Below are 11589 nucleotides of genomic sequence, written 5' to 3'. Positions count from 1 at the left end.
CTGTCATGTTCTCTCTTTGGGCTCTATCTCCACCTATCATTTACATCTTACCTCCTTTCCCACTCTATCTTCTGCATAAAAACCAACATTTTCCTAACTGCCATCAGTTCTGAGGAAGAGTCACTGGACCCACAACGGTAACTCTGATTTCTCTCCACAGATGCTGCCAGACCTGCTGAGATTTTCCAGCAATTTCTGTTTTTGTTTCTGATTTCCAGCATCTGCAGTTCTTTCGGTGTTTGCTTACTGAGCCAAATCAGCATTGTTTAAAACTCTGCAACAGGACATGATCTGCCGCTAGATCAGGGATGCTAGAGAGATGTATGAAGGAGTCAAGAAAGCAACAGGTTCAGCAGCTACTAAATCAGTCCACTTGAGGATAAAGATAGGGAGGATCATTACTAAATCGAGCAGACAAATGAAAAGGCAGGTGAAGCACTAGGTTGAACTCTACATGATAGGGAACACTTTCATTGAAGAAGCTCTCAGTGCCATTCCACACTTCACTGTCAAGGACAAGCTGGACAGTGAGCCCACCACAATAGAGTCCAACCCTTTACCATTGTTAGTGATAACGGCCCAGAAAATGTTGGAATTCAAACTGAAATGAACAAAATTGGAAAACCGTCAGCTGTAAGACGTCCCTGAACTTTTGTCTCTCAGCTGGAAGACCTGTGTGATGCAAAATAGTCATCATGTATACAAAATCAAAAGGAATCAGTGACTGCAACAATTGCCGAGACGTTATCTCTTTAAGTACAGTTGGGAAGCTCTTTGCATGCGTTGCTGTGACCAGATTGCAGACCCAGCATCACACATCTCCCTGTGTCTCAGTAGGCTTTCAGGGCTGGCAGATCAACAGTCGACACGACTTTCTCAATTCAGCAGTTAAAGTTGCAACCAACTTCAGCCAAAAATGCCTAGTGGACAATCTATCTCAGCCTTCTCCTGTGGCCCCCAGCAACACAGGTGCCAGTCTTCAATCAACTCAATTCACTCCATGTGATAGCAAGAAATGGAAAAGCATTGGGTATGGCAAAGGCTATGGGGCTTGAGAACATTCCAGCAAAGTACTGAAGCCAAGCTGTTCTGGTACAGCTACAAGACTGGCATTTAGGTGGCAATGTGGAGATTTGTATTGGTATGTCCTCTCCACAAAAGGCAGAACAAATTCAATCCAGCCAATTAATGGTCCATCAGTCTGCTCTTGATCATCAGCAAAGCGATGGAAAGTGTTGTCGACATTGCTACCGAGTGACACTTGCTTGGTGATAATCTCATCACAAATGCTCAGTTTGGATTAATTAGCCGGGGCCTCTCAGCTCCTGACCTCATTACAACCTTGGTACAAACATGGACAATAAAGCTGAATTCCAGAAGTGAGATGACTGCCTTTTACATCGAGACAGACTTTGATTGACTACAGTATCAAAGACATCCAACAAAACTGGAATCCCAGGCACAGACACTCCATTGGTTGCAGTCATACCTGTCACAAAGGAATATGGTTGTGATTTTTGTGAGGTCTTTCATCTTAATCCAAGGACATCACTGCATGAATTTCTCAGGGTAGTGTCCTTAGATCCAACCAACTTTAGCTGTTTCAACAATAATCTTCATTCCATCATAAGATCAGAAGCTGCTGATGACTCCACAATGATGAGTATAATTTGCATGTCCTCATGGCATATGATGAAAGACCTGGGCAACATTTACGATTGAGTTGATGCGTAGCAAGTAATGGGCTGAAGTACGTTTTTTCTCTGTGCTATGGACCTCTATGGCTATAATATTCACACCACCCAAGTTCTAGACAATGACCTTCTCCAACAAGTGAGAATCCCATCGTTGTCCCTTGACGTGCCATGGCATTACCATTCACTTAATCTACCCATTATATCAACATGCTGAGTTTACTCTTTCACAACTACTTAATATGGTCATGGCACGTGGACACTTAGGAGGAGCAGCAATAAATGGAAGACTTAGTGAACAATCTTCATAATAAATTAATGGATATATGTAATCCTTTTGCAGGTAGACTCTGCCTTCCCAGATTATCTAGGAAGTAGAAGCCCAATGATAAACAGTCGTAGCTGGATCTGGTTTTGGAGTGCAAGCAGCACGGCTGATCCCGCCGTACATTTTATGTCGAGAATTAATAACAAAATGGTAAAAAGCGTGAAGCAGAACAGAAAACTGGAATTTGCAAAATCACGAACGAACTTTTTGTTTACGAACTAAGTCGGGAGTTGCCACATCTGCTCACGGAAGTGGAGAACAGGGAGAGGGAAGGCCTAGTGGATCGGACGCCGGCTCCGAGTTTGCTGAGTGACCAAAGGGAGAAACACCGTGCCGCCGCCCAGACCATGTCCGTGGTCAGTAGCGATGTGTTCGGGACACTGCCGGACGGGAGGCTGGTGCGTCGGTTCACGCTGCGCTCCGACTCAGTGAGGCTATCGGTGCTGAGCTTCGGAGGCATTATAACCAGCCTGGAGACCAGGGACCGGCACGGAGAACTGGCAGACATCGTCCTGGGCTTCGACCACTTGCAAGGTGGGTTGGCAGACTCGTACCGACTGACCGCAAGGCCTTCACACTCCTAGACACCAGCTCCCCAGGAATGGATAGTTTTATCACTGTTCCTGAGGCAAAACAAACTGGACCTTCGTGTGTTTATTTGAAAAAAAAAGTCTACTTGTGAACAATTTCCCATTTTTAAGCTCTTTACGACTCTCTGAGCTTCTGAAACTAAAACAGAAATTGCTGGAAAAACTCAGCAGCCCTGGCAACATCTGTGGAGAGAGATCAGAGTTAACATTTCCTATCCAGTGACCCTTCTAGAAGCAGTTTCTGTTTTTGTTTCCCACCATCCCCAGTTCTCGCAGATTTTTTCTGATCTCTTTATCCAACATAGAGTCAAAGCTCTAGAGTCAAACAGCATGGAAATAGACCCTTCGGTCCAACCAGTCCATGCCAACCGTAATTCCAAACTAAATTAGTCTCAACTACCTGTGCTTGGCCCATATCCCTCCAAACATTTCTTATTCATGTACTTATGCAAATATATTTTAAGTATAACTGTACCTGCACCCACCACTTCCTGTGAAAGCTCATTCCACACATGAACCACTGGGTAAAAAAAAATTGTCCCTCATGTCTTTTTTAAATCTTTCTCCTCTGACCTTTAAAAATGTGTCCTTAACTTGACACAGTTAGGTTTGGAGGCTCTTGCAAGTTATCCAGACAAGAGTGGGGACTGCAGGGAGGTTGAGAGAATTGACCATGGCAGCTTGGTTCAAGTGGGGGAAGGAAATAAGAATGTAGTTGTGGTAGGGAATAATATCACTGGGGAATAAATTTACTGTCCTCCGCAGCAGTAAGCAAGAAACCCAAAGGCCGTGTTGCCTGTACGGTGCCTTCACGGTGAAGGAAAATTTGGAGAGGGAAGGGATCCAATAGTCATCATCCACATTGGTACAGTGACACGGGTGGGACTGCAAAAGAGGTTTTGCAAAAAGACTTTGAATAGTTGGAAGCTAAATTAGAAACCTGAACCTCCTGAGGCAGTAATCTCTGGATTATTACCTGAGCCATGGGCAAACTGGCAGAGGGTACATAAAGGTTCACAAGTACAGGTTAACAAGTATGACTGTGTAGCCATTATGGAGACATGGTTAGAAGGAGATCAAAGATGGGAAGTAAATATTTGGGAGAATGTGACTTTTCAAAAGGACACATGGGAAGGAAATGGACTGGTGGGTAGCATTGTTAATATGGGATGGAACAAATATAATAGCAAGGAATGATTTTGGATTGTAAGTCATAGAAGCTGTACGGGTAGAGGTAAGAAATGAAAAGGGAAAGAAGATACTGGTAGAGAGGTAAGCCATAGGCTCTGTAACAGTAGCTATCTGGTGGGACAGAGAATAAATCAGGAGAAAATGAGGGTATATAACAAAGGCAGAACATTAATCATGGGTGACTTTAACCTTCGTGTAGATTGGAAAAGTCAGATTGGCAGAGGAAGTCATGAGGAAGAATTCAGAGAGTGTTCAGCACAGTTTCCTGGAACAATATCTTGTGGATCCAACAAGGTATGAGGCTATTTTGGATCTGGTGATGTATATGAGGCAGGTTTAGTAAATGATGTAGATCTTTTACTCTAACTTGGAAGCAGTGACCATAACATTGTGGAATTTAGCAACCAGTTGGGAGCAAGGAACTTAGGCTAGAAGCAACTGTACTAGGCTTAAAGAAGGGTAATTGCAAAGGAATGAGGGTAGAGCTGACTGGAGTGAACTGGGAAAGGAGTTTAGTAGCAAAAAATGGTTGAGGATGGACACTGGCAGATGTTTAAGAAAATAGTTCGTAGCTCAAGTCAAATACATATTCCAGTGAGGAAGAAGTATTCTAAGAAGGGGATAAACTGACTGTGGATAATCAGTGCGTTAACAAGCATCAGATTGTGCATTTTTCCTTTCAATGTGACAAAAGTTAATGGTAAGCAGAGGACTGGGAAAGTTCACAAAAGCTGACCACAAATCAATTAAGTGGAAGAATATAAACTTTGAGATTAAACTTGCAAGTAACATCAAGAATTTCTTCAAATAAGTAAAAAGGAAGAGAGAAGCCAAAATAAACATAGGCCCCCATTGAGAATGAGGCTCAGGAAATAATGGGGGGGCCAGGAAATGTGGAGGCATTGAATAAATACTTCGATTCAGTCTTCACAGTAGAAGATGTTAAGAGCATTCTAAAATTACTAAATATTTGAGAGATAAGAAGAAATGAAATAAATACAACAACAAGGGTAGCATGGTGGATCAGTGGTTAGCGCTGCTGCCTCACAGCGCCAGGAACCCAGGTTTGATTTTACCCTTGGGCGACTGTCTATGTGGAGTTTGCATGTTCTCCCTGTGTCTGTGTGTGGTTGCTCCGGGTGCTCCGGTTTTCTCCCACAGTCCAAAGATGTGCAGGCTAGGTGGATTGGCCATGCTAAATTGCCCATAGTGTTCAGGGATGTGTAGATTAGGTGGGTTATAGGAGGATGGGTCATTGTGGACTTGTTGGGCTGAAGTGCTTGTTTCCACATTGTAGGGATTCTATGAAATTTATGAAACTGTTACTAGAGGAAAAAATGGTACGGAAACTAAAGGGGCTAAAGATTCATTAGAGCCATGGTTCTGTTTGGATGTGTCCTAGGATATTAAAGGAAGTAGCTACAGAGATAGTGGATACACTAGTAGAATAGAATAGTCTCTATTGTCATTTGCACTCGAATGAGTGCAGTTAGATTCTGGGAAGATTGGCAGTTTTCCAATCCTCTGCAATGTAACACCTTTATTGAAAAAGGGAATGAAACCAAAATAAAGGTAACAAAGGCCAGTTACTTTGACATTCATTATAGGCAAAATGTTAAGAATCTTTTCAAAATATGTAATAGTATAGCATTTACAAATACATAATATGATCAATCAGAGTCAGTATGGTTTCATGACAGGGAAATTGTGCGTGACAAATTTACTAGAATTCTTTAAATAGTTAACAAGCAGGATAGATATAGATGAAACAGTGGATGTAATTTATTTGGATTTTTAGAAGACATTTGATAATGTACCACAAATTAGGTTTCTTAATAAGATAAGATCCCATGGTTTTGGAGGTAGTGTTTTAGCAGATAATTTATCAATAGAAGACAGAGTTGGGATAAGGGGGGCATTTCACAATGACTATCTTTTACCAGCACTTTGCCACGAGGATCAGCACTGGGGCCACAATTATTTATGACCTATGATGTGGATGAACTATTAACAAGTTTGTGGATGACAAAATAGCTAGGAAAGCAAGTGCTGAGGATAACACAGAGTCTGCAAAGGGATATGGTCAGGTTGAGCTTATGAGCAAAAACTTGGCAGACGGAATATAATGTTAAGATGATCTGGCCCATTGCCTCCTTATTTGACTTATTGTCCTGTTTTGTTTACAATGCTCCTGAGAGACACTTAGATGTCTGATTACATTAAAAATGCTATATAAACTTGGGTTGTTATTGCTCATTCCAAAAGGCATTTTGAAAAAAGTAACAGCTTTAGAGAGGAGGAACAACATTGGATTCAGTGTCAATGTAATTTGTAAAATACATCAAATTATTAAAAGTCAAAATCCCTCTCTCCCTGATGATAACTTGTTTAAATTATGCTTACAGGTTATATTAACAAACATCCATACTTTGGGGCAGTCGTTGGTCGTGTTGCAAATCGAATTGCCGAAGGGAAATTTAGTATTGATGAAAAGGAATATCAGCTGCCTATTAATAATGGGCCTAACAGTTTGCACGGTGGCTTGAAAGGATTTGACAAGGTAAGGAAAATGTATAACTATGCTGAGCAATATTACAATTTAGTTTGTGGAGAGACTATGGAAACTAGGATTGTTCTGTTTCAAGCATAGAAGGTTTAGGGAGAATTGATACAGGTGGTCAAACCGGAGGCGTTTTAAAGAAGCACATGTGGAGAAACTCTTTCTGCCGATAGTGTTAGTAACTAGAGAATGTAGATTTAAAATCATTGGTAAAAGTAGTAAAAAGGTGAGTTTTTTTTTACGTAAGCTGTGATCTTCAGTGTACTTCCTGGAGAAAGCATGGAAGCAGACTCTAAAAATTTGCAAAAGAGATTTAAAATATATTTAAAAAGTAAGACATTTCTGGATTGTGCTCACAAAGTGGGAGTGTTACTAATTGGATATCTCTTTCAAAGAGTTGACAGCAGTACAGGGGCCAACATGTTGTCTTGCATTCTGTAAGATTTCTATGAATCTGTATAATTTGTGCTTTATTTTGTAAGTACGACTCTTAAAATGTAAGTGTTAATTCCGTGTGAGGATTCCACAGTCTAAAGGGCAAGAACAGCAACAGCACGTGTTTAATAGATGGACATTAACATAACAAAATGTTAATTCCCTTCCAATTCCCCTTCCTGTCCCTCCCCTTTGATGGTCTTCATTGCCCTTAACAGGCTTTGAATGCAAATTAATCAATTGGGAAATGTGGGTGATTTATTGGTGGTGGTTAATAGATGAAAAATACCACGGGTGATTTTACAATGGAGGAAAGAAAAGTTCAGTTGTGTGTGAGAGTACGTCTGGATATGAAAAAGAAAAATAAATTTCACAGCAGGTAAATTGATCAATTGGAAAACGTGTGATTTAATGGTGGTGGTTAATAGACGAAAATTGCCACAGGTGTTTTAGACGTGGGAAAAGCCGTTTGGTTCTGTGCAATTGCCCTTCTGGATATAAAATGAGATGTAAAATGTTCATTGGAAATTGACAGGAGCACTACAAAGTAAAATTTGATAGTGTCACGTATTATTCTGATAGATAGCTAAAAGCTTTGTCAAAGAGTTAGATATTGGGGAGTGTTTAAAGAAGTGAGGAGAGACGGGCGGAGAGGTTTAGGGACAGCATTCAAGAACTTAAGGCACAGTCACCAATAGTGGAACAATTAAAACAGGGAATTCTCGAGACCAGAATTAGATGAGTGCAAATGGAAAGACAGACACTTTGCCTTTCATGAGCACCAGAAACCTCTTGAAGTCCTTGACAGACCTTTTTACTGAAGTACTTTTGAAATGCAGTCACAGCTGTCATGTAGGAAAGATTGCTAGTAAAGGGGTATGGAGGAGAATACACAATTAGGGAGGGGTGAGGCCATGGAGGGACTGTACCATGACAACTGCCTGTTCACCCTCCCCCTCCAAGATGTCCTGCAGATGCTCCATTCTTGACGGTAGCATCAGGGAGGCAACATACTATCCTGGAATCTTGTTTGCGGCCACAAAAATGCCTACCTATTCCCTTTACAGTTGAAACCCTGATGACTTGTATTCCTACACTTTCTCCTCCTCTCCTGTTTATTAGAGCCAACCGTGGTACAATTAATTTGGCTGTTTTGGTTTCCCCTGAGAAGTCATTCCCTCTCTGTCCCCAACACTATCCAAAGTGGTATGTCTGCTTTAAGTGGAACAGCCACAAGTCTGGCATGGTTTTCATTCTCTTCTGGTGGACACCCATTCCCTTTCTGCCTGTGGAGTTTTTGCCAGCAGTGTGAACAGTTCTCAGTACGTGCTATCTGCAATATTCTCAGCTTCACGTTTGTTCCATAATGTACCCAGTCGTTGCTTCAAAACCCAGGCCTCCAGGAACTGCAGCTGGTGACACTTCCTGCACACGTGCTGGCCCCAGGCATTGTAAATGTGCCCAGCTTCCCACGTAGTCCAGGAGGAGCAAACCATGGCTTTGAGCTCTCCTGCCATGATCTACATCAATTACTTTGGGGCCTTTATTCACTTGGTAAAACAAAATATAGCCCTTTTAAACTATAAACCATAAAAAAACTTTACAAACAATAAGTATTAACAGTAGTACAAATACTCGCTGCCCTTACTCACCCAATCAGCAGCTTCCACTTGGTCCATGTCTCTTTTGACATCACCTTGGGAGCTCTGCTTCTGTATTGAGTAAAAGTAACACTGGGCTGGTCCATTGAAAGTATTCCCACTGCTCTGCTCAGAAGCTTCTTGCTAGATTCTGTCTCTCTCTGACTTCTGGTGGTCTGTACTGCAAGAGTTTCTTATAGCCACTCTTTCCCCCTTATGTCCCTAATTCCTTAAGGCCTTATTTTTATATAAAAGAGCAGAAGTACTCACCAATGAGTGAAAAGGAGGTACTGATCACCTTCCTTTTTCACCTAACTCCCTGTTTCATCAAATTCCAGTTTCACTCTAATGCAACAAAGCAGCACTCCAGTGCATGCAATAAAAAGTTGATTGGTCTATGGAGTAGTGACCAACTATCAATGACAGAGAGCTATTTGCCTGCCAACATTGTGTGATTGGTTCTCAGGTAACTTAACAGCTTGGCATTGGGAATGAATTATCGAGAGAGAAGTATTTACTATTTTTTGAGCAGTGTCTCTGCTGTCGAAACTCACTATAAACCTACAGAAAACAGGTTTACCTTCCTAAACAATTGTTTTACCTGATAATTCAGAGACGTTTTATAAATGAACCAGCCCGTCTTGTGTTGTTTACAACCAGTGGAAGCATCTGGAGAAAGATGATTGAAACCTCGTGCTAGCCAAGAGAAGAGTCATAAGGATCATCTGAACAACATGACCTGGGAGCAAAACTACTGAATTATCTTTCCCATTTTCCCCCTCTATCCAATAATTAATTTCCCTGTTTGCTTGTCTGTGCATGTAAGAGGAAATTTATAAGGGGATTAGAATGTTGGTTGATAATATTATATGACAGTGGCTTTTAACTGTTACCAGTAGCTAGAGTCTAATTATGAGTAATAAGTAGTGATTCTTGTTCAGCAAAGAAACCTCTTTTTCTGTCAATCTGTGTCCAAAAGTCAGGTAAATTAGGGAAATGTTTATTGTACTTGGGTGGATAGTTCACAATGAGGATTTTAAATGAGCAGTGGAGATAGTAAGACTGCAGATGCTGGAGTCAGAGACAACACAGTGTGGAGCTGGAGGAACACAGCAGGCCAGAGCATCAGAGGAGCAGGAAAGTTGATGTTTCGGGTCGGGATCCTTCTCCTGAAGAAGGGTCCCAACCCAAAAAGTCAACTTTCCTGCTCTTTTGATGCTGCATGGCCTGCTGTGTTCCTCCAGCTCCACACTGTGTTGTCTGAGAGGGGTGGAACAAAGTGAGATGCGCAAAGTAGGTGTAGGTTCCAAAGTAGTGAAGGGCCAGGTCAAGGTGTAATCTGATGATGAGCACCACACCTGCACTGCAATGTTCTTGATGAGACAAGTGGTAGAATGTATAGCCAGACATGAGACTTCATTAAGGGAGAAAATGGCATCCTTACAGCCACATTCCATCAAGACCATGATGCCGATGCGATCCTTCACAATATCCTTACGGATGGCCAGGGCTACAAGTGAATGAATATCCTGGAGGGCAATGTGGATAGGGTGGTGAGAACTGAGCCATTTGCAGCGTCCACAGAGTCAGCAGCAGGAGGGATGATTTGAACAAGAAGGAAATCGGCAAAAATAGCCCCATCTGACATACGTAGCCACAGAGGTAGGCCATTCAGCCGATTGAGCCTGCTCCATCATTTAATACGATCATCGCTACTCAAATTTTATATTGTCCTTTACCCACACTATCCCTATAAACATTTTTATCATGGATAATGTCTGCAAATTTGGAACTATTACATTTAGTTCTCATACCCAAATCATTTACATACATATTGTGTACAGCTGGAGCCCTAGTACTGATCTTGTGATATCCCACTAGTTACAGCCTGTCAATGTGAAATAACCCATTCATTCCTCTGCTTTGTTTTCTGCCTGTTAGCCAGTCCTTAATCCATGCCAAGACATTACCTCCTATCTCATGAGCTTTAATTTTGCTAAGCAACCCCCTGTGAGTCCTTATCAAAAGCCTTTTGAACATCCAAGCATACTACATCCATCAGTTTCCTTTTATCAATTTTGTTAGTAATATCATCAAAAAACACCAACAAATTTGTTAAACATGATTTCCCATTTACAAATCCATTCTGACATGCCCAATCAGATTACTATTACCTAAGTGCCCATTCATCATACCCTTTACAATAGATTCTAACATTTTGCCTACTACTGATATAAGGCAAACAAGCCTGTAGTTCCCTGTTTTCTCTTTTGCTCCTTTCTTAAATAGAGGAATGACATCTGCTAGCTTCCAATCTGCAGGCACCATTCCAGAATATTTAGAATTTTGGAAGATAATCACCAGTGCATTGACTATCTCTGTAGCCACTTCCTTCAAAGCTCTGGGATGTAGACTGTCAGGTTCTGGGTAGCTATCAACTTTCAGCCCATTAATTTCTCCAGTATAATCTTCTTAGTAATACTAATTTCCTTTAAATCTCTCGTTACTTGGATCTTTAATTCTGGGCAACAGCTTGTTTATTCCTTTGTGTAAATTGACACAAAATAATCATTTGGCTTCTCTTCCACTTTTCTGTTTCCCATTAAAATTCTTGTGACTCCGCATGTAATTGACTTGCATTTAAAATGTTTCCATTTTATGAACCCTTAGGCTTTTACAGTCCATATTTATGTCTTTTGCTATTATATTTTCCTTTTCCTTTTCCTTCTCAATGTTTTAGTTCTCCTTTGCTGTATTCTAAAAGCCTCCCATTCTAGAAATTTAGCACTATTTTTGATGAGGGAACTATACATAATATCTCAAAATTTGTAGGTGACACAAAGCTGGGTGGAAGGGGGAGCTGTGGGGAGGATGCACAGATGTTGCAGTGAAATGCGAAAAGGCTGAGTGAATGGGCAAATGCAAGGCAGATGCAGTATTATGTGGATAAATGTGAGGTTATCCACTTTGCTAGCAAAAATTAGAAGACAGATTATTATATGAACAGCTGTAAATTGAGGGAGGGGAATGCTCAATGAGACCTGGGTGTCCTCATGCACCAGTCACTGAAAGTATGTGTGCAGGTACAGCAGGCAGTAAAGAAAGCAAACTGTATATTGGCCTTCACAGTGAGAGGATTTGAGTACAGGAA

The 11589-nt window shown here is 41.2% G+C and overlaps 1 protein-coding gene across 1 annotated transcript; it reads left to right on the top strand.

Annotated features, from left to right (window-relative positions):
* The first annotated feature begins 449 nt into the window (after nt 1-449).
* On the top strand, nt 450-10745 carry LOC125483983 (galactose mutarotase-like). The gene is made up of 3 exons (XM_048600932.1): nt 450-2556; nt 6209-6363; nt 10728-10745. The coding sequence occupies exons 1-3, from the start codon at nt 2370-2372 to the stop codon at nt 10743-10745; spliced, it is 360 nt and encodes a 119-aa protein (XP_048456889.1). The 5' UTR covers nt 450-2369.
* Nucleotides 10746-11589: the final 844 nt, after the last annotated feature.

Source organism: Rhincodon typus, chromosome 9 (genome assembly GCF_021869965.1).
Source record: "Rhincodon typus isolate 14 chromosome 9, sRhiTyp1.1, whole genome shotgun sequence".
Taxonomy (NCBI): domain Eukaryota; kingdom Metazoa; phylum Chordata; class Chondrichthyes; order Orectolobiformes; family Rhincodontidae; genus Rhincodon; species Rhincodon typus.
Note: the sequence above shows the minus strand (reverse complement) of the source record. Positions and strands in the feature narration are given on the sequence as shown.